The sequence below is a fragment of the Brachyistius frenatus genome, unplaced genomic scaffold (genome assembly GCF_029030835.1).
Source record: "Brachyistius frenatus isolate BFR_SWC_R1_liver_20210118 unplaced genomic scaffold, ASM2903083v1 Contig_6, whole genome shotgun sequence".
Lineage (NCBI taxonomy): Eukaryota > Metazoa > Chordata > Actinopteri > Embiotocidae > Brachyistius > Brachyistius frenatus.
In genome coordinates, this window is record NW_027210605.1 from 2,840,494 (window position 1) to 2,864,584 (window position 24,091).

The following is a 24,091-nucleotide window of genomic DNA, read 5'->3' on the forward strand; positions in this document are numbered from 1 at the left end:
ACTGAGGCAAAACGAAATCCAGCTGGACATCAGCGAGTGAATACATAAGGATAATTGGATGTGAGCCTCGCTCTCTCAGTCCTCCCGTTAGAGATTACATAAATAAAAATGATCAGATCAGAGCTTCTGTAGCTATGGCAGTCACAGCATTGTTAACCCTGAAGCCAGTGTGTACGTATGCGTCTAAGTGCCAGTGTGTGTGTGTGTGTCTGTGTATGCAAATGTGAGTGAGTAGTGGCTGACCCTACGGCACAGAACAGCAATCTGTTCTCTGTGAGACACTAAAAAGAAACTGCTCTGCTATCTGGTCTACTAAGTGGTAATAAATGTGTGTTGTGTGGGTACACATTTGTACACACCTAGTCATGTGCGCCTATTGGAGGTGTGGTTTGTGTCTACAAGCACCTGCATGCGTTTGTGTGGGCTTGCTAACAAATAAATGTGTGTGTGAGCGTGTTGTTTGAACTCAAAACATGATAACCCACCCTTTTTTTTCTGCAGCTTTGCCTTTCTTCTCCAAAAATAGGCTGCACTCCTTTCGTTACCTCACATGAATGCCTTTTAAATCTCCTTTGCAGAGATTTGGGTGTAAACCTGTTTCCAGTTGAGAAAGCTAAGCTGCGGAACCACAAACCTAAAAATAAAACTTGTGGGAGATTTGCTATGCCTTTTATGGCATTGTCTTTAGTCCAAAGTAGCATCACTGCTTATTGAAAGGAGCACAGGTCAGTGAACAAGATCTAAGGATATTAACATCAAACAATGCCTTTTTATATTTTCATCATGTGTTGTGCACTATACCTGTGATGGCATGATGGGAGAAGGCCTCTACATAAGTCAGGTAGTTGTGAGGACAGTGTTTCTTAAGCCACTTGCAGACATCCTGCTGAGTCCACAGCACCACAGGTTTGGACAGACAGGAAAGCGTAGGACTGGTGTGATACACAGTGAAGGCTTCACCTGGACGCAACTGAAATACACAAGAAGCAGAGAACTTTGTATTAATTAATGTAGTGTGTGCACCGTAAGTGAAAAGACAGTATTATCAAGAGAAAGCCAGTGAGCAGATGTTTGTGTTTTAATTTCCTGAGGTAGTATATGATGCAATTCAGAGCATTGTTTTTTTTTGGTGTTCAGACAAACACCTTGTAATTGCTCGAGCTTACTTAAATATGCTACATGCGGAATGTTCTCATTAACGTGAAATTAGCTGAGATGATGCATTCTAATGCAACAAAATCCCTTCTGGTAGTCTAGTAAATCACAAATTGAAAATATGCAGAGTGCAAATAAAGTTATGCAATGGTGAGAAGCTTTTTAAATGTGTACAGATTACTGTGTCGCCTGCAGAGTTATTACTCTCATACAAATCAAAGATGTACTTGTGACCTTTAACCGCTGGAAATTTGACAGGGCAATGACTTGCTCTTTGTGTGAAACAAATGAAATTCAGCATATGTGTGCAAACATGACTCAAACTAACAGTAAACATGAGGCTTGAAAGCTTGTAGGCATAGAAGTGCAAACAGATGCTGTTCTTTTGATTAAAATGAGCACCCAGTTCTTCACCTTTCAACCCCAATTTAGAGAGACAGATGTAAAGCTGCCATTTGTACTCCATCTCCATATAGTCTCATAGTTTGATGCAACCAGCAACTTCACCCCTCTGTCAACAAAATATATTGATATAGTAATTATATTCCATACATAATTTCTACCTGTAAGGGTGCTGACATTATGTTATAGTCTTTTTCTGAAGGCAATTCTTACTAACAGCAGTACTTTCATTATGCAGTCAGCACAGCATTAGCGTGGTTTTCTCATCTTCTATCTTTCAGTTACGTGAACGTGTCTCTTTTCCTACCACTCCCCATTTTTCTCTCTCTCCTTCTACACACACCTTTGTCTGATCCCTGAAAAGTTGTTAGATAGCAGGCCTTCTCCTTACTGTGTCATTGCTGTGTGATGGGAATTAATAGGGACATTAATAAAGTCACAAGCAGATCATGTGGGCAGCAAACACAACCGACTCCTTGTCCCCTCAGTCCTCTTTCTTTTGTGTGACTTAGTCTCCCATCTAATCCAGGCATTCATGCTCTGACTGAGCCATTGCTATAACAAAGGCTTTGGCTGATTTTCAACAGAAAAGCACAGAACTGGTGCCAATCGTTCCACCCCATAACTGACTGCATTTAATGGGATTATGTATGCTGAAATGTCATACACACAAATGCAACTTGCACGCATTCATGTCGCTTAATATGCAATGTTCTCCCTGCCGCTTTTTCATTAATGACACAAAGATCAGCTCGCACAACACCTTCACATCTCAATATGTGATAAACCCAAGTTCATAACTATTTACATCTTTGCCAGCTGCTGTAATAAGCTCTCCTCCTGTCAATTTAAGCACCAATCAGCCCTATCAAGTTCTGCCTGGTCCACCCGCTAAGTGTGTTCTGCTTTGTAGGCCGTAATTGAAAACAACTCCATTTCTCCGCTCCAGTGTGTTTGCTTGTTTCCTAATCACACACATACTTCTCCTTCGAGTCAGTGGAGCACTGAAGCCATTTTAATAACCCAAATTTACTGCTCACTCCCAATCATTAATTGAGATTGAGCTGGAAGAGGTGTGGAAATGGTCGCTCTTGTGGATGATTGAGTGTGGACGGTGAAAATGTTCCCCTATCTTTGGATGACCATGACGTGCCTGCCTGTGTTGCAAATGAAAGCCTGCCAATTTAAATCCTATCATCGTTACAATCTTTATATTGACATAGTTGAGTAAATATTGGAGTGAGTGGGGGCTGCAAGAGCATAGACACTCATTATGTGTGGTAAATTTAACAAGTCAAATGGGTTTTTTGCCTAGATCAAGTCAAGGGCAGGAGGACCTGCTGAGCAAATAGAGAGGTCATAATCCTGTGACCTAGAGGTCTGAGAGGCGTCACAGAAAACAAGAGGGATCTAATTTGTGAGCGGATGTGGAGACTATTTTCAGATGTGCAAAAAAATGCATGTTGAAGGAATGTTCAACACTTTGAGAGCAACACTTATTCACTTTCCTGCTAAGAGTTAGATGTTAGATAAGATGATTGATACCTTTAATCCTTTTGCTTAATGTGAGCAGTTAGGCATCCAGCAGAAGATGCACCGGGCCAAGAAGTACTGTAATCCACTTAATAAACCCCCATAGAGGGCGCTTTGTTGTTTTTGTTTTGTTGTTGAGACTAAAGTGATGGTAGGAGTCTTTTGTTATTCGACAACATAGCTAAGATTGTTGATTCCCCCGTTTACAGTCTACACACTATGCTAAGCTAACCTGTTGCTAACTGCAGCATCACATTTAGCATACGGACCAAGCAGCAACCAACAATGACATCACCCATTGGTTTGTGAACTGACGTTCTGAAGCTTTGAGTTTAGACTTTTGCCATCTTGCTATTTTGGAGCCAGAAGTGACCATATTCCAACGAGCTGAGGATGAAGCGAGCAGTGAATCTGACCTTTTCTGATTGGAAACCCGAGTACACTAGACCCACCCACCTATAGTGGAAACCTGACTGCATCACAGGTCAGTCAATCAAACAGACACCCCTCAAAAATGTGGCTTTTTGAGGCCTGATATTTAATTAATGATGGCATTATTTTCAGAAAGACGACCAGAAAACTAAGAAGGAACGACTTTAACGAATGATACCATAATGACTTGTGACTTGTTATTTTTAAAAATGTATTGACTTTGTATTTCATGAGAGAAGTTTAATGGTCGTCTATGGAGTCTTTCTGGATCCAACCCCTGGCATCCCTCAGTGGCATTGCAGTTTAAGGCTCTTCCACACCGGTCTCATTTTTCAGACCTGGAAACGTACACTTTTATATGCACTCTATGATGCGGACATAAGAACGTTTACCAAAATGTATAACTATTATCTTAAAATATGGCTTCTTTTTAAAAAAAAAAAATTATTGGATAGAAATAGAGATGGGTTAAATGGGTGGAGGTAATGGGATGAAATACCGCTGTGGCTGCTGGGGATAAGACTAAGGTTAATTTAGTGCTTTCTTCTTACCGCTTATTGTACGTGCAACAAGAAATTATACCTATTCTAAATGCAAAACATGACCAGTCCCATTTGAAGCAGAGACTTGGAGAGTACTACATTACATAACAAAGAGAAGATAGGAAAAAGTATGCAAAAATTGTGTGATTGGAAATCCACAGTTAAAGTAAGAGTAAAAAGCAACACAAACAGAGTGTTGCACTCACAGCTGGAGAGAGCAGATTTCCCTGCTGGCTGTTCAACCCATAACATTAAAACATAAATCGACCACAGAAACTACAGTTCAAATTCAGCAGGCAGATTCATAATATACCAGGGTCCTATTTTGTATGACAAAATAAATTTTAATCAAAAAAAGATGATTACTAGATCTGAAAAAAACATATCTTTTATGCTGGCTAAGCCACAGGGCCACTGCCTCATTACAGATGGAATCAAATGTACTGTAGATCCACAGAGTGAGCATTGAATATCATTACAAATTGGGTAGACAGATACAGATCTTTGAGTCATTATTGCAAGTATGCCATTTATATGCACTGACTTAAATTTGTTGACATGTACTTAACTGTTCTGTAAATATGATGAAGAACTGAATGAACGACGTACGGACAAAGAAAGATGAACAGATAGAGACAGAAAAAAAATTACAAAAGAAAGAGAGGACAGTGAGCTGGGGAGGGGGGGAGGGGTACTCTTTGTGTGAGTAATGGCCTTCATCATCAGGAAGCCAGACAGAAGGGAAATGAAATGATAGCTTCCCATCATCCCTTCTTCTCTCTTCTTTCCTCCCTCACTTCTCTCGCTTCGCTTATTGGCCATCCATCAGACTGTATCTCCTCTGGCCAGTCCTCTCTCTCGTGCACGTTCACCCTTTACTCCCTCCCCACTTCTCCTGAGACCTACTTCTGTCCAGCTGGAGGAGGTCCCTCATTTGTTACATACAGAAGAGGAGGGGGAAACGTGGAGCCGGATGATGGCATGGTGAGTGAGGGGGCATAAGCAAGGTGGAAGCTGAATATGGAGCAGAAGTCTAATGAGACATTAAGGACAGAGGAGAAGGTGAAAAAAGTGGGGGAAGGCAGGAAATATGGCATATATGCACCGATACGTCACAGTCAGCATCAAAGTGTAATTAACGATTTCCCATGAGAGTGTGCTTTTAATACACCATTGTTATATTAAATAGAAATTTTTTGTTGTTGTTTTTTTTCAAGTTAAACCGTTTGGTAAATATACTTATTAACTTTCTTGACAATAGTTAGATGCCAAGATTAAGCCACCTGCCGTAAATACGAAGCTACAGCCATAAACCAATTAGCTTTGCTTACCATAAAGACTGGAGACAGGGAAATAACTAGCATGGCTCTGTACAAAGGTAATAAAATCTTCTTACCAGCACCTTTAAAGCTCACTAATTATTATGTCACATGTCTTTTAATGCTCAAAGTAAGAATTGAATACCCAAACAAATCTGGGAAACAGATACAGATCTACTCCCAAAAACCTTGGCCACAATTCTTAATACCAAAGCCAAATTAAGCTCTATTCCGGAAAAGCAGTACAACTCGAATGCATTTGTAAACCACACACCAAGTTAATCATTAATATTGACAACATGTCACATCAAGACTACCTCAAACCGTTCCAAATGGATCTGATAATCCCAGACGAGCCCCCATTATTTACTAATGGCTCAAAAAAAGTGAGAAGTAGGGAGTCCATGCAATGAGATTCACTTAAATTTAATTTAATGAAATGTAACTAATACAAACAAAGAATGGAGAAATCAACACAATCACCAATGTGAGCAGTGAATGGAAGAGTCATATATGCTGTGGAGATGTTAAAGGAGCAAACACAAAAAAAAAGGTTGATACCAGATTGATGGAGGAGAGGGACTGAACATATGGGCTAGCCTGGAAGGTGCAGGTGAACTGCATTAGCTGATGACCCCTCTGTCAGCCGATTTTCCTCCAAAGGCTAGGACTGCCTCCAAGACAGTGGAAGGGGCATCACAATAATCAAGTGTTTGCTTGATATATTTTTATAATTTCATCTTGACAGAAGCTGACACACAGACACCTGATATATTAGAATAAATTATAATGAACAAATACTCTATTATTAGGTGTCTCTATGTATTTTGCGGGACAAGTTCTGATTCTGAGTTACTCCAGCCGTCTATTCATCTTCCTGCTTCCTCACATCCTTTTCCTTCTCTACACACAGATGTGTTTCTCCGCACTTCCCTATTGATCACTCTGTTTGTATCCTCGAACAGCTCATTTGTCCTTCCCTGCTTGTTTTGTTCTATCATGTCTCTCATACCCCCTGTACTTGCTCCTCATAAATTGTATCCTCTCCGTGCCTGACACCCTCCCTCCCTGTCCTCCCCTCCTCGTTTCCCCACTTCGATCTTTCTTCTGCCTTGACTTCTGTGCACTGAGCTACTTTTCGGCCATTTAAGTGTGTGTGTGTGTGTGTGTGTGTGTGTGTATGTGTGTGCATGGCCTGTGCCTCTGTGAAGCTGAATCAGGGATTATCTTAAAGTCAGAGGAGCGTGGGGAATCCTTAAAATTCATTCTTTGTGACCGATAACACTTCTCTTCCGATGACTGCCTGCGTCTCTACAAATCCAGACGCTGCGTGAGATTGATCAATGATGCTATGGCAATTAGCAGTAAAAATTTGAACGTGGCTGTACCTCTGTGTGTGTGTGTGTGTGTGTGTGTGTGTGTGTGTGTGTGTGTGTGTGTGTGTGTGTGTGTGTGTGTGTGTGTGTGTGTGTGTGTGTGTGTGTGTGTGTGTGCGTATTTGAATTAGTGAATCGATGTTGTATGGTATGCATGTCATGTACTATATCTCACACCTGCCCATCCCACTCTGCTCTGCATCTTTTCTGGCTGTCACTTCATCTCTCCACAGGATAATAAATACTCGTCCTCTATCATCCCTGTATTCTCTGCTGTCCGACTGAACAACTCTGTCATTCTCCACATCTCTGCTGTCATTATAGAATTGGATCTACAATCTGTCTCTTCAATCCCAAAGACCCTGACAAATCCTGATCTTTCATATCTCCTTCACACCTCTCTCACCCACTTCTCATTGCATCATATCCTTCATTCCTCTCTTCGTTGACCCCCCACCCCCTTCCCTGGTAGTTTGTGTTGCATCATTTAGCACCCTTGTGTCTCCCATTGCTCAGTCTAGCCTTGTGCATTTGTGTGTTTGAGTGTCACTGTGATTCCGAAAATGTTTCAGAAGCTTTTGTGATTGTCTACTTGACTGTCCCTGTGCAAGTAACTTTGTGTGAGTGTGTGAACTGTCAACCTCCGTCAGCTTTGTTCAACTCTGCCTTTGGTTGTCCTCAGGACTGAGTGTGTAAATGCCTTGCACTCATGCAAATATGAACAGTCTCTCAGTGGGTGGACAAAGGGCCAGATGGGATTTTCGCAAAGCTCTCTATTTAGCATGCGTCAGACATGTGTCTTGGACAGAGCAACACAACACTGAGTGGCAGGACAAGGACAATACACACTGAAGCATTTCTGCCTCACTGCCCAGCAGCACTCATTTTTTCCTCTCTGTCTTTCAAACTAGCAACCTCCAATGAATCATCACCACACCAGTGCAGCCATTAGCCACCAAAGCCATACTGTGCATCCTGAACATCACAAGGACAATACTAACATGCTGATGATTAGCAAGTAAAATGTTTATATGTTAACAGGCTCAGGAATATAACTATTTTTGCATGTATTGCACAAAAGACATTGGGATTCATACGCTGGGGAGCAAGAATGTTTGTAAAAGGTTTCGTAATAGCTGTTGGGATACTTCAGTCTTTACCAAAGTAAAGAGCCGTAGAACGACAGAACAACTCACATTACCATCTGCAGAGCATGAGCATGCCTTCAAAGCAAGTACAGTAGATGGAGTCTACATACAGAACGATGTAGTACGTAATGTCGACAAGCAGTTTGCAAGTAGTCCAACTCAACACAGCTCAACACAATGATAACCTAATTTATACGCACATGATGCCTGTTGGTGAATATGGCAGTACCGAGAGTGTGATACAGAGCACTACATGGCAACATACTTACACTGATGATGTCAGTCCAGTAGTGTACATTAAGCAGAGTTTGGCATAGCTCAATTGGCATTGCCAAAACAGACACATAGGACAATCACAAAAAACAATAGTAACTAAAGGAGGATTCTATATAAATAAAAATAACACAACACTCTTTTGGTAGAAGACAAGCAACCAAAAAAACCTCGAGTCCGTCTTATTAATTTCCTTTCAATAATTGGTCAAAGTTAACAACTTTGGTTTACTTTATTTGTGTGTTTTCTTTCCATTAGTTCCCTCCTTTTGTTGTGCTACTTAGAAGGTGTGTTCTGTAATAAGATGGGAAAAATAATCGCGGGCTGCTCTTTTTCATTCACCTACCATGCATGGTACATTTGTGAATAAGAGCTTTACTTCCTGTAACAGGCTTGGTCCTGCTTTAGCAAAAGGAGGCACCGTCTGCTGTTACTTCCTAAATTGTGTCTCTGTTACTCCACCTATTCCCCGGTCTCATTTAAAGGTTCCGCTACGAGTCTGTGTGTCAGACAGCAAAGTGAGCCCACTGCAAACCCCTCCCTTCACCCCATCTGGCTTCACAAACAGCAGCCAATTCAGGGATGGCACAGAAGGTGCGCCAATTCCACAATAACTCATTATTTGAAAAAAATCCTGCTGGCAGTTAGGTCTCCATATAGGTCCTCCTGCAGAAGTGTAACAATACAATGGAGTATATAACCTTGATTTTGGGAAATCATTCATGATGTAATTGGTGGTGTGTGTTGACATTATTTTACTTGTTTCCAATATAAATTGACTTATTTGAGGTATAACTTTCTTTTAGTAATCACCCCTTACTCTGTCTTCTTTTAAGACACTCGGTATCATTTCCAGAAAGTTGGTGATAAATTGAAACAGTGTACAGGGAACAGCCTCCCACCATACTGGTGTTTTGACCCTGTAAATAAGAAAAAAAAAATATTCTTGCAATGTGTGCTCCTACACTTGGTCCGTACTGCAAACATATTCGTTAATAAAAGCCATGTTTGTGCATGCATGACCGCCAATATATATCTAAGACTTCTGTCCCTTGTCTTTGCTGTCACTTTTTCTTGTCTCCCCTGAGTTTGTAATGTTGTGCATGATGTGTTATATCTGCTTTGTTAAACAGATAAGGAAGATTCCCCAGGTCCTATCCTATATACTGAAGTTGAGCTGTGTTTCACTTAAATGGCTCCCTCATTACAGCTGATGTGTGCACAACCAGTGTAATGGAGAATAATATAATCATCACTCCTGAGAGACCTGGACGCAAAAACAACAGCGCATACTACACATACACGAAGATGCATATATATACAATAATGGCTACATTTACAGATGCACGAACGGATACTGCAACATTTTGTGAATGCATACACATCAGAGGGAGCTGGACTGCTCTCCCATTTGTTGAATAATGTATAAAGAGGCTTGTTGCCACAAGGAAATGATAAGCCTTACTTCTCATGGTATAGAGGAGGTTTAATTATCCAGTCTCTGTGTAATCACATGGAAACAGCTTCCCACTCGTCTTTTATTAAGCCTTTTATAGCTGCTATAGCTGAGGGGGGCACTCTTTTATAAATTATTGAACACATTTTGCAGTGCATATGTACGTCTAACAGCTTCACAGTTGCAAAGTTTCTTAAAAGCAGAGGGAATACGAAACAAATGACCTCCACTGGGCTATCTGCTCTCTTTCATTTGAGGAGTCGGAGAAAGGAAGAAGGCTGTTGTGTCATATGCCGTTTTAGGTCAAACAGGCGGAATGCATTAAAATACATTTTCTTCCTCTTGTTTTGCCCCTCTCTGGTGCTGCACAGATGGGATTCCATTTTGCACAAAGCAATGTGTGGAAGTAAATGAGACATTGAGCCACCAGATAGGCATTCTTCACCCACTAGTCAGTTATGCAAAATCTGTTGCTGAGTTTTGGGGGAAAAATCTTGCATCCAAGGAATACATTCCATTTTTAGACCTATGGGACATACAATATGCTTCTGAAAGTCTATTTCCTGTGCAGTATGTGCTTGCTTGGACTCTCTAAACACAATTACGTCACAATCTGTGAGGTAACATTTTTCACACCATTCCTCCATTATATAATCAGTTTCTCTCTGGCGGCATCTGACAGGCCCAGGTGAGACCAGCCAACGTTATGTACGAGATAAAACAATTAGACTTACTGATACCTCTGAGATTTGACAGCAAGAGAAGACGCACCGACGCTGATGCATGTTCTCTCCTGTCTCTCCGATGATAACAGATTATCTGACACGGCGTGTGTCTGGTTCAGGAGATGCTATTCAACCATGAGTCGGGAAAATGTAACTATATTTGCTGTTGACATGACGATGGAGGTTACATAACTTTAAGGAAGTAGTAGCTTTAGTGCACAATATCTTTCATTAATTGTTTTAGCCCAAACCATTATTGTGCCTTAATGTTCTTTTTCTGCCTAAACCTAAACAGTGGCATTAGTTTAGGAAACACTCCTTTGGGATGTATTTTAAGGTAGGAATAAACTACCTTTATGTTTGTATGGGTTGAAGGACTTGTGATTCCTTTTACTAAAGCTCCTGTGATTCCCCACAGGCTGGAATATGTTCCTTTTGAAAAATTCAAATTCAGCAACAGATACTGTGCAAAGCATTTTACGGGAGTTTACTTCAGCGAAACCAATTGTAGTTTAGGCCTCAGAACCTTTGTTCCTTTTTCCAGGTTTGTTATGGTCCAATCTACCGAATCAGAGTTGCCCCTTGTCTTATTTTAGTGCTTTATGATGTGTTTTTGTAAGTGAGAACAAGTTAGAAACTAATTTTCATGCATTGAAAACACTTATCTACATAGCTTTTGGTCGTTCCGTACAGATGTCTTTATACCTGAATTCCCTCTGTGCCGGGCTGCTGCAATAGTTTGACGGTGCGTGTGTGTGCTGTCTTCTGGCCACGGCCGTCGTGCCAGGTCAGGTTGCTGCCTCCGGCTCGACGCGGCAGCTGGTAGCTCAGCTCCTCAGCAGACACCGTGTGCTCCAGGGAGGCACGGCAAAAACTGAAGCTGGACGCCGCTGAGAGGTGAGAAACAAAAATGAGAAAACAGAAAGACATAAGCAGAGGGGAAAAGTGAGTTAAGCACTCAATTTGTCTTTGTTTAAAGAGTTTTCATAACGTCTATAAAGTGAGAAATGGAAAAAAAATAAAAATAAATGATTGATAATCCTCTAAAAGATTAACATTTTTCATTCACTCCAGATTACATGCTTTGTGTGCTGACTCCAGTACAGCTACAAACAGATGGCTGTTTTGGTGGTGGTGGTGGTGGGCAGGAGTGCTACACCACTGTGATCTCCAATTATGCTGAGTGCATATTCACAGAGGCGGTGCATGATTTTTGGAACTGTGTCTCTCTTGCCAGATTAGTCCTTGATTATTTAAATCCTTCATCATGAATATTTGATTTTTTTTTTTTTAATTTTTTTTATTATTATTCCCCATCCTTCCTTTCCTGTCCTGTGAGTACTGAGTGTTGTGAGATAGAGAAACAGACAAGTTGTCAATGCAGGGTCAGAGTACATTTCTGAGAGCCACATCGCATCCTTCTGCAGTTCACATAAAGTTAAATAGGCTGCTGTAACTGTGGTTGGTCACTCTGTAGCAGTGGATATATTTCAAAAGGTACACATGCAGTCATTGCTCCCTTTACCTAAGTACTAATTTAAAGAGATGTGATGTGAACAATAAAAAGGAATGGTTATTGTCGTCTTTCTGCAGTGACCTGATTTTTAAAATGGGGGTGTAACAAGAAACCTGTTCATAGAAGTTAAAGGAAAGCTGGTTGACACAGTCAGGCACATACTATCTGGTATATCATGTAATTAACATGGTTCCTACATGTGTGCATGTGTCTTCAGAAAAGAAAACAAGTATTGGAATGGAACAGGAAGGAATGGAGCCAAAATAATTAACTGTAATTGTTGCAGGGTGAGGTGTGAGGAAGGATGGTCAAGCTTGGGGGAGGAAAAAATGTTATGGCAGCAGAAGTGAGATGGAAAAATTTCAAATATGTTAAACTGTTAGATATAGTGCAGAGCCGTGACCCTTTCAGAGTGCCCCTCCCCCATCATTCAAAATAAACAAATATTTGTGTATCGTACAGTATTTATTTTAATTACTATTGTTTCACTATCCAATCAAACCCGAGAGCGTGTCTACTCATACACCACATAAAGCAGCAGCACACGATGGCTTCCACAAAGGACTAAGACTGTGACAGGTGATGGCTTTTAGAACTTAATGTATTTTTAATGCTTATCTTTTATATTTTTCATTAAACAAATACACTTGCATTACTCTGTGGTTAAGCACCATTGTGCCTCTTGAAACTAATATTGAGATTATAAATTAAAGAAATGAAATATAAAATGGTATGAGATTAATGTCAAACTTTCTCCTCAAACGGCCTTAGCATGCAGTGTGTGTGTGTGTGTGTGTGTGTGGGGGGGGCACATTCTTTTATCTCCAGCATCACACACCAGTGGTGTTCTGTACATGTTAAATATACCACCACTGGTTCAAAACGGCAGAGGGGAAATCAGATTACTTACAATCTGCAAGTAATGCAGGGTTACAGTACATTTAGAGAACTTTCCAATTTCCTATGTTAAGTAGACTTTTTTTAAATCCCCTGGTTTTGTTTGTACATCTAAACACAGTTGAGACAGACTTGCTGATGACACAGCTAAAAAGGGAACAAGGCATAATGAATGGATTCCATTACTTTTTAAAAAGGAAAAAGTCTCTTTACAAGAGAACAATGTCAGAGCATTCTGTGAGGGGGGGGAAAGAAAATTCTCGTTTCATCTCCCACGGATGACTTCTTAATGTCTTTTTGCCCCTACTGAGGGGACCAGATTTAAAACTGCGTCGGATTGAATTTGAACACAGATAATCTCTTTCTAATGTGTTCATCTATTTATGTTATTGCTCTCTTAAAGTGCTTTTTGTCCCCATGGTCATGCCCTATATCCTCTCATAATGTTTACTAAAAAAGGAGAGGTGAATAAGTGTGAAGACATAACTGAGATGTATGCAAAGTGGAAAAAACTAAACAATTAACTTACACCATTGCTTCAACCAACAAAAAAGACAGGCTTTCTATTCCCATTTTAGAATTGCACAAAAGACCACTGAGACCTGCTGTATGACAGCCGAGGTTTGTGGGAAACACCTGGCTGCAGCCGAGAGGAGAAAGGGAAAAACTATTTTCTCAACCCAGAAGTCTGTTTAAGTGAGCGGTGGTGAATACAGAGTTCAGACATTCATGATGGAGGAATGAAAAGAGGGTGGAGATGAAAAAGAAGAAAGGATTCTGTCAGGAATCACTGATGTGTAACCTTTTCTGCCTCTCTCCCTTCATATACCGCTTTCTCTCTGCACTCTCCTCTTGCACTTCACTCCGGCTTTCCTCATTTGTGTATGTTGCCACTTTTGTGTCTCTTTATGCAGTATATTTTTTGTTTTCCATAGATTTTTTTTCCTCTCACACTGTCTTTCAGCTTTTCTCAGTCTCTTTTCTGGTTGTCAGGCCTTTGGGGTCATCAGGACAAACCAGACCCAACCCAGATGTAATTACTGCCAGTCAGACTGAGGGGGAGGAGACAGGAGGAAGGAACATGGGAAGCTAAGCGCCTTGCCGCCCTAAAGACCTGCCAATCTCACAGAAAGAGACAAGAGAAAGCGCAAGAGCAAGACAGACAAGAAAGAAAGCGTGAGAGCCGCGCTGTAAATTAGGATTAGATCCATCCAAACCGATCAAGCTGCATCAAGGTAAAAGAGCTCAGAAAGGAGGCAGGGAGAGACGTTAACAAACCACTGAAGAACTTCATTTCACACGCTGTTAAAGACAAAGCTTTCCAGTTATTAGACAGAGACCCTACACTTAATGAACAACACTTTTAACATGAAGAAGTGCGGGATAATGACTTCCTTCTTCCATCGAAATCTCAATCTTTGCCACATCGCCAGACCTTGCCACCTCCAGCAATCATAAAATGAAGACAAAGCACCCATTCTGCAAACTTTAATGGACTCGGTTGGCTTAACCTTCTGGCACAAGATACTGCAGAGAATTTTAAACCAGCCAAAGACGATTAAATATCCATACCTTCCCACTGACGTCACTTTTGAAATGACATTGGAACGTATGCCTCGGCCGGTTGCTTTTCGAGCCACAAAGCTTTAAGGAAATGTAAATGCAGTATATTGGAGCTGTGTTAAATCGCTTTGTGATCTGGAGTGATTACTATTCTCACCATTCAGCAGGAGGGACTATATGTCACCTTTCCTTGTCTGTCTCAACATGCATTTGATCAGCCTGGACAAATGCCAAATCTGCACTGTCCAATTTGTCACTATATGGTGTTGTATTATCGCTCACTGCCCTTGTTGTAGTGACTTTTATCACCTCCGGTTGAGGGAGGGGTGAGAAGACGAGGGATGGTGGGAGGCGAGATGAAAAGATAAAAGCAGGATATGCGTCTTGCAAGTTGCAGTGAGTTAATTGGAAAAGAAATAAGATATCCAGGGATGGAGTGCATTTTTCTTTTTAAGCTCAGGAATCTGTACCTTCACCCTCACATGCCCAGAAAAAAAGGTAAAAGAAAGAGGACGTAGACGTGCCAAAATCAAGGGCACAGTGTCAGACAGGTGTGTTTGTGTGTGTGTGTGCGTGGGCAAAGGGTAGGTAGGTCAATACGACTCAGCCCAGTGAAGTGTAACCTCATATCACCTCCTTTTGACTGAGCAGCATATCTGCTGTGCAGAGTGGCTGCTAAATCTCAGAGGTATTCCCTTTTGAAAAGGTAATTAAGCCGTTAGGTACGGCACCCTGGAAGGTCGTTCCAAGCCAAATCCCACAGTACATTAACAGGGCATCACCCAACATTACTCATTTGACTCCAAAAGAGAGCATCTAAATTAGTCCGTGTGGACTATTTTGCTGTGTGGGCTTTTTGCAGAAGTTTGATTTTTGCATAACCTTGGCATCAACTTCCGGGCGCATGTGTGCTTGCTTCATCATCTCGCATGGAGGATGAGGCAAGTGGTCTGGTTAATCCACTTTATTTCAGGCATCATAGAGAGGGTGCCATGGTGTATTTCAGCAGCATGATATTGGCATCAACTCTCTCCCTGCTGAGCACCCCTTATTCGACTCAAAGATAAAATTTCTATTTGCAGTCCAAGTTTTATATGAAAGAGGGAAGAAAAAAAAAATCACAGTCACTCTCATTCCTCTGTAATCTCCAAAGGGGTGAAACTTCATCATGCAGTGATTTCATGCCTGTATAACACATTAAACCTGGAGTTCTAAATATAGCATTGAACCAACCAATGCTGCCAACTCCACTAGTACATTTACCAATGATCCCGATTTGTTGGTTCTATAGCGTGTTGTGGATAAAGCAAGGGACTATTTACAACTCTTCCACTCCACCAGAGCCCGTTTTAACCCCAGGAATGAGCCATGAAATTACTCTATTTGAGAGAGCAAGAGGGTGGGAAAAGAAGAATCTGGTTGCAGGTTTAAAAATAAATATAAAACCCAGGACCCCAGGTTGTTGTTTTTTTTACCCATGATGCATTGCAGTCTATTATCCTCTCTGACATGAGACATTGTTGCAGAGGCTGGGGCTGAGGTTTACCTTTCACAAACTATCAGTGTCATGGGAACACGCAAATAGGGAAATGGTTGAAAACAATGGGCATCCACAACGCAGACTCCAACTCTCATTAAGGCACAGACGAGAGGAATGCCAACTAAATCTGTGCTGTGTGTGTTAACGAATGCTAGCATGCTCATACATACATGTATACAATGTGAGGCCAGCATGCCGACTCGGATATTCACACATCTGCATAATCTCTGTCTGTATTTGCTTGGACCAGTGGATCTGAATGGAGCTGCAAAGAGGCTGCAGCCATGAGGATGGAGGCTGAATTCTGGATTCAAACTGCAGGGCAAGTATAGCTCACAATGTACAGCGTGGCCCAGAACACAGGTAGAGTTGGCATTTCTGTTGTGCTAGTGGGAGCAAAGACTACCCCGAGAGCACCTAACAGAGAATAACAAATGCTGGTACTGTATAAGAAATGCCAGGCCGACCTTGGTTTCCTCTCTGTATAATGACACAAAAAAGCAGGAAGGCCCAGCACTAAGGACAGGATGAGTTTTATTCTCTAACTCTGCTCCTCACCACACTTTTGCAGAGACAGACAGAACTATTGATTATCTTTCACTGTGTCAGAGAACATACAATTACAGATCACTTTAGATAAAACATACACAGACACAGTCCACCTCACTCCTCCACTCGAGGCCACTGGCTGTCATATCCACTCCTGTTCAAAGGAACTCACTACATGTTTCAAACAAGAAGAGGCAAAGGAAGAATGACACAGAAGAGGAGATGAGTTACAGAGGTCTGACATGGTCATGCCCTTTTAAGAGGATGAAAGAATGAAGCCCAGGGTGAAGGCAGGAGGAGAGAGTCAGGGAAATGGGTAAGATGGCAAGTAACAAAAGAGAGAATAGATGGAAAATTAAGCTTTAGAGAAGAGCATTAATATTAATTGCATCAGAAAATGAAAGGGGAGAAAGACTGAAGAAATGAGCCACTGAGAAGATGAATATATGTAGCTCATGCATGTCTGTTGTTTTCACCCACTCAGCCAAGCCCTCATACGATGACATGGGAGGACAGATTAGATCTCTCTGACAATCAATAATCCAGAGTGAATGTCAGAGGAGGAGGGAGGATGAGAAAGGACAAGGAGGAGGAGATGAGGTTGAGTAATGGGATGTGAGGTGTGATCGGGCGTGATCAAACCAGGGAACAGACAAGATAAATGAGTGGCGTTGCATGCACACTGGTGACTTGGTTATCTGGTGATCTGGTTTGTGGAGTATTCCACATATGTGTTCCACATATCCTGGTTTTTAGATACCAGTATCTAATGGCTGAAATACTCAGAAATGTGAATACATGTGTTGCCAATAGTTCCATAGTAGTTAATCAGTAAACCAAAAAAAATCTAAATGCAATAATGACCACATCCTCAAAGGGAATTGAAAAATCGGACTTGGAAAAGCATAAATTGTAAACCTTTCACTTTCCATTACAGATGGATCCAGCAAAATGGTTAAGGCAGTAGACTACAGATCATATATAGCGGTACATGAAGAACCAGCTTTCTCATTGTCCATACAAATGTATTCTGAATGAGATAATTATGGTTCAAGACTTAAAACTGGAATACAAATGTGCATTTAAAGAACATACTCAAACAAACAGACTCATGTCTATATGCTATTTTACAGTATAGCTGTTGTGATTCTGAAGGACCCAAACACAGAAGGAACAGAAGGACATTAAAAAAAAAAAAAAAAAAACTTAGATACTGGAACTAATTAAAAATAAAAGGAGAAAAAAACTAAGACAGGGAGGGAAGGACAATGAGGGACAGATGAAACTGATCACGGCAGGGCAGACAATCACACAAACTACAAAGTAAACAGGAAACCCACATAACATGAGATAAAAGACTACAGAACATAATGAACGTAAAATGAAATCCAAATCGTAACAATAACTGATAGTTTTATAACAACAATGTGTCTAATGGCAATGTGAAGACACTAAGCATGCAAAAAGGGTTGATTTTAGTAATAACCTACAGAAAAGTAGCTGAACATCTGAATCTGAAGATGTTTTTGGAAGAAAAAGACCTAAAACCCTGTGTGCGTCACTTACTCTGGACACGGTGAAATAAAAACAAAGGGGTGGGATCTAAACCGAATGTAACATTGATGAATTCTGTTAATCCGCTTTATCAAGCTTGTGTAGGTGTGGATTGGTCAGAATTGGCTGACAGAGACTCAGCAACATGAGCAAACAACCCAGCAACTGTATTTACATTTTGATTTAAACAATGCTAAATCCTGATTTGGCCACAGAGGTATGTGACATCACCTTTTTTCTCTTCAAACCAGCGAGAAATGACTGCCACAGATCTTCAAGGGCAAAGAATAGTGTGCATTTGTATATTTCTTGTTCATGAGATATTGAAATATTATTCAACAAGCCAGTCTGATTGATGAGGTAATCACATGATCAGTCGGTCCACACACAGTCACAACACTGTTGTCCTTTGACAAATTCATCCAAATTAGCCTGTTTAGAGCGTCCAAATGAATCAAGGGAAATGTGACAAGAGCATGAAATGGTTGAAAATTACATGCAAAGGTCAAGCAGGCAGAGCATAGATAAATATACATCTACACTATTTGAAATTCACATGGCAGTGCTATCCACATGCTCACATTACAAGCTAAATCTAACTCAACCCATCCAAAGTGTGCACTCTGCAGAATCATAATTTACTATTTCAGATGTTTCAGTGCATTTAAAGTGAGAGAACGGCTGCATTATGTTCATCTGGGCACTGTATGTTAAATAAGTTATTTTTGCTGTCATATTAAAAAAAAAATATCATGACATGCTGCGATCTAAAGTGTCTTCAGTTTGTCTGTCATACAGACAAACATACAGACAGTTTGTTTGTCATACAGACAGTAACTGTGTACTCCTCTCTGTAAAGATGAAAAATGGTGGTGGAAATTAGATGACATAACTTTGCAGCCCAGACAAGACTGGCTTTTTAAATATTTAGTGTTTGTTTACAGCTGCTCCCCTGAGTGGCAAAACATTCTGTCTGAGTGGATTAACGGATGTTTGGACACAAAATATTACAGCTCTAAAATTCTCCATTCCTGTCTTAACTTAGCACCACGTCCTTGAGAAAGGGGGCAGGAAAATGAGTAATTTAGCAGGTTATCATAAAAACAGTGTCTGCATGTATTTCAATATCCAAATATTATCTTTTGATTCCAAAAACAATTTAAGCCAATCATTTGGAACAGAGAGCTACAAGCCAGATGGTCTGCTAATGAACTCTAAAGTAGCTCAAGCAATGGCACTAACAGGTTTTACCATAATAATTTTTTTTAAAAACTGAAATCAAAGAAGCAGTTCACACGAGCTAAATATGGCATGCCAGTTCCAAGTTCACACATACCTTCAGTAATAGCCTGAAAGGCTGTCCAGCACGGATCCACCACACTCTGCCTCCTGACCATAGAGAAATCAGCTCTTTACACTGTCACATTATAACTCTTGACATTTACTCACAAAGAGACGGCCATCATCAGCAATAACTCAACTTCCCTGTGTGATCCGAGCGGAGTCTGTATACAAGTTGGCACTTATACATACACACACTAGGCTACAGTGTGTCACATGCGGTCTGTAAATCAATGCAGTGCAGTCTTGCGGTAGCCTGGAGAGAGAATGGGATGTGGAGAGGTTCAGTACTCAATACTTTATCGAGTGTCCTTAAACCATTGAGTGTCACGCAAGTACCCTACTTTGTTTGCTTATGCCTGTCAGCACCCATGGACCAATGTGACATTAGAGAAGACACGTCCGGGGCAATGTAGCGTGGCGAAAATGAGCAGTCGATACCAAATAATGTACAAGTGCACACGGACATTTGCATAAATAAATACAAAGGTTACTGAACACAGAGGGGTTTGCAAACAATGGAGTGAATAAATGACCAGAGTGAGAGTTAGTTGATAATCTGCTCTACACCATCCCTGCATCAACACAAAGAGACCAGGATGAGGGGATAAAGGAAGATAAAGAGCAATGAAAAAGAGGAGGAAATAGGCTTACAGAATGGGCGGAGGGCTGGTGGGAAAAAAAAAGATCAAATTTAATGCTCTGTAGAAGCGGAGCGGTAAATAGAAAGAGGGAAAAGTGCACAACAGAGAGAAAAGGAAACGTGCCAATGAATCAGAAGCTGAGATAGACAGGCAGAGAATAAAAATCGCAGACAGGGAGTTAGGTTGTAGATTCATAGCATGAATGATTAGAAACAGCAACTCAGCAGCAGCAGCGATGGCGGTGATGGTGGTACTTCTGTCAGCCGACTGAAATATAACTCAGAGATTTGAGGTTTTTAAAGTTTGGTGCACTCCTGTGTGATGTGATCCAGTAAGCTTCCTCTAATCCTTCCTGGAGGGAAGGGAAAGAGGAGGAAGAAAGAAAGAAAAAAGGTGGGTAGAAGATGCAAACGTTGTGGCAGGAGGCCACACTGAGAGGCTCAGGCAATACTACAGAGACAGGTGAGTGGAAAATTGCAGCACTTCCAGCAGCAAAAACAATCAAACTGAGACATAAAATTACTCTGCTCCATTTCCTCTGCACATTATTTCAACAAGCGACAGAAGATATAAACCCAAAACTTTGCTAGCACTCTTCTTCCTTTCAAAGCGTGTAGTTTGAAAAAAGACGCAACAAAACCAAGATACTGTCAGCAGCTGCAGCAGGTGTTGTTTTGTGTGCGGTATGTGTGCACGATACATTTTGTTACAAGCCCTTCCGGAGCGAGTTTGTTTTCAGTCCAGCAGTAAGACAAATTAGCTCACTCCTGGGGGCACTCGTCCATTCTTCTTGTCTCCGTATCCACTCCCTGTCGTCCCACCTGTCTCTATAAATCTCTGCACCATGCTGTGGTGATTGGAGGTCTGGCTCTCCCAGCTTAATTGCCACGTTATCAGCTCTACTCCTGCACTGCCACTTCGCTTGGACCTTTCAGTCAGATGGACATGCCAATTACTGCTCCTCTACGCACACACTTGCTCCTGCTCACTTGCATGGTTTCCTGAGGCTGCACACAGCAGACAGTACAAAGCCGGCCGTTTGGGATGAAACAGGGAAGAGAATCAAAGCTATTTGTGGCCCCTATGCACACAAATACACACCTCAATACACATAAAGTCTCAGCAGGAGCTTCTTCCACAGGCCAAAAGATGCCTGGGGGAACCCCGCTCCGTCCTTCCCTCTTAATCCTTTACTCTAAACACACACACGCGCACGCACACACACACACACACACACACACACACACACACACACACACACACACACACACACACACACACACACACACACACACACACACACACACACACACACACACACACACACACACTCTGTACTTATTTCTTAATAGTTTTCTTATCTTTCCTGGCACAGTTCAACAGTTTGGAAATATACACTTATTCCCTTTCTTTCTTTTTCAGGAGGAAAGTGACACCAGTGTTGTGTGTATGCACCAAATATGGCGCTAGACCCAGCAGGGGGGAATCCGGACTCTGACCTAACCCTACCAGCAGCTCTAAAAAGCTCTAAAATTGAAATGTAAGAATTAATGACAAATTGTTTTTCACAAGTTTTTACATTTTGGAACTATTACTTATCCCTTTTATAGTTCATCGTGTTTTGTACAGATTAAACAAACAGTATATTATATGCTTATCAGTGAACTTTAAAGGTGCTTGGGCATGTTTCATTTTCACATTTTAAAGACTAATTAAAACTTTCAAAGATGACTCCACGATGAAAAAAAATGGTAGTTGTGGCTCTTTCTAAAATTGAGAACCAGAAGCACACAGGTATTTAATAGATAAACAGCTACTAAGGATTTCTTCTAATTTCTGTGCATAATTATCTGTGAATTCGATCATGCAACAATCTGACTTATTTGTGTAATTGCACAAGATACCAATCACAGCTACAATATTAAATATATTCAAAAACAATCACTACAAATGAATGTCTTTATGTATTCTTTGTGGCATGTTCATTACACATGCTCATCAATGTCCAGTTTTCCAACACTATTAACTCTCTATTGATAACTCCCTGATAATGTGGACCTCTACGGATGCCAGATGTTTCATACACAGCACAGTGACATAGAAACTGCTTTGGGCTTCTCAGAAACCTACCAATTAATCAACCTTAGTGTGTGTGTGTGTGTGTGTGTGTGTGTGTGTGTGTGTGTGTGTGTGTGTGTGTGTGTGTGTGTGTGTGTGTGCGTGTACATGCTTGTTACAGCTGACACTGACACATCTCCTGGTGTGTGTCGCAGTGGGTTCCCTGATTCTGTTCCAGCACTATTTCCTGCTCTCTCTTCCACGCCACTGAGCCATTTCCTTACTATCACCCAGCAACTCAGAAATAACAGACAGACAGTCAGACACACGCTGACTAAAATACACTCTAATTATCCCACAGATACATCATGTTAACAACAGGGAATTAATAGCACATTTGCCTTTCCTCTTTCTGTCTCACAACCCCATGTCTGTGCCATTACATCTCGTCTTATTAATGCACTGGCTGATTGTGGACCGTTTTCACTTTAGATAAGAGAGGCAGGAGAGAAGAGTTTTATCATCCAGCCCCTAATTATTTCACTTTCTGTCAAATTGGTTCACCTCAGGCCCATCACACTCAATATCCCTCAGTATAGTCACTGTATTTCTCTGCTGTCACTCATTACAGACGCCGCTAAATGAGTTTAAAAGTTACCATTGATTAGTTTCATGTCTTGTGATGCTCATGGAAAATCTATTCCATAGTGAAGTCAGTTTTCAGCAAACTTTATACATGGCGTGTGTCAGTTTTTATTCCAAGCTGAAAATCTTTCTCTGTGACACAGTTGGTGACTCAGCCCGCCAGCGAAAATGTGTACATGCGTGCATGCAAGTGCAAAAACTATATAAATGTAGTTTGAGCAATGTGTGCAAAAGTATGTGTGTCTGTGTGTGCGTTTGCTCCTGCCAAGACCCAAAGCCTGCAGAGCACCAGTGACCTGATATGTAGGGCGAGACCGAAACACTGGGATGACAGCCGAGAGCCCGCCCCCACTAACTCTGACTGACAGCGCTGTAACCTCGGCTGCCTCCCGCGACAATAGTTTGGTCTTGGTTCCACTTTAACGTCTGTCATTCCCAGTTTAATGTAACAGCTATTTCTGGAGCAAAGTTCTATAAAAGCATCATAACATGGCTGGAGGACAAGACCAGATGAGGCGGAATGAGAGGAGATACAGTAGATGTTTTTAGAGAGGTCTACTGGGACTCAGACAAACTACTTGCTCTTAATTCCTCAAAGCGACTGTCAGGATCTGCAAAAGTCTTCTGTTGCTCTAGGTGCTTGTCTGGAGACAAAACTACATTAGTGTACATGTATCGCTTCAGGGCTTTTCTGTCTTTTAGTTTTACAGCCTTTGTGGCTAATGTAGCACTGAGGCAATCACATCCTGCTGCCTTCATCTCCCATTTGTATGGGACAGATCTATCCTAATCTATAGACAAGGTCCAACAGCCGCATGTCTCTGTGGATTCAACTAAATCAGGTCAAAGGGGTGGAGACACTCAAAAGACCATTATTTTTCACAAAAAGTGCACAGAGTTAGAGCCAGTGTTCCCACCATTTGATGCAAATGAAGCAAATGACCAAAGTAAAGGATTAAACTATGGATGTCTAGAGCTGATCTCAAAGACCTGTATCAGGGCAGATTTTTTAACTGATCAGTATCAGCTATGTTGATATTCAGTCCTGATCTATTGTTTTAAATCAACCTTTGCATGGGTGTCATAAAGGGAGAGCACCATTTGTTGCAGGACGTTGAAGTATACTCTGACATTTGGCATACATACGGTAAAAACACGTGCAGAATGTTTCAAAATCAAAAACAAAACCAGTACAAAAGTCTCATGTAATCTCTGCTGTGTGAGCATTTTGTAAGGTAGCGGAGCTGCGTTCAAAAATAATTTGAAATGGCTCCTTTAAACAACTCAGGTAAATGTAACAATGTGTAATTGTGAGTTTTATTCATTGTGAATGTTTAGCCTAGTTCAGACCAAAGATTCCAGCTGAGACAAAACTGTTTTAGAAGGTTTGAGGGAAAAGTTGCATCAGTGTGAACAGGCCCAT

The 24,091-nt window shown here is 41.1% G+C and overlaps 1 protein-coding gene across 3 annotated transcripts in view; it reads right to left on the minus strand.

Annotated features, from left to right (window-relative positions):
- Positions 1 to 24,091, minus strand: part of samd10b (sterile alpha motif domain containing 10b) — a 48,569-nt gene that overhangs the window by 16,808 nt on the left and 7,670 nt on the right. For all 3 annotated transcript variants that reach the window (XM_069725019.1, XM_069725011.1, XM_069725004.1), the window contains 2 exons: positions 11,067 to 11,251; positions 802 to 970 (listed from right to left, as the gene is read on the minus strand). In XM_069725019.1, the coding sequence (XP_069581120.1) occupies positions 802 to 970; positions 11,067 to 11,251 (354 nt within the window). The remainder of the gene's footprint in view (positions 1 to 801; positions 971 to 11,066; positions 11,252 to 24,091) is intronic.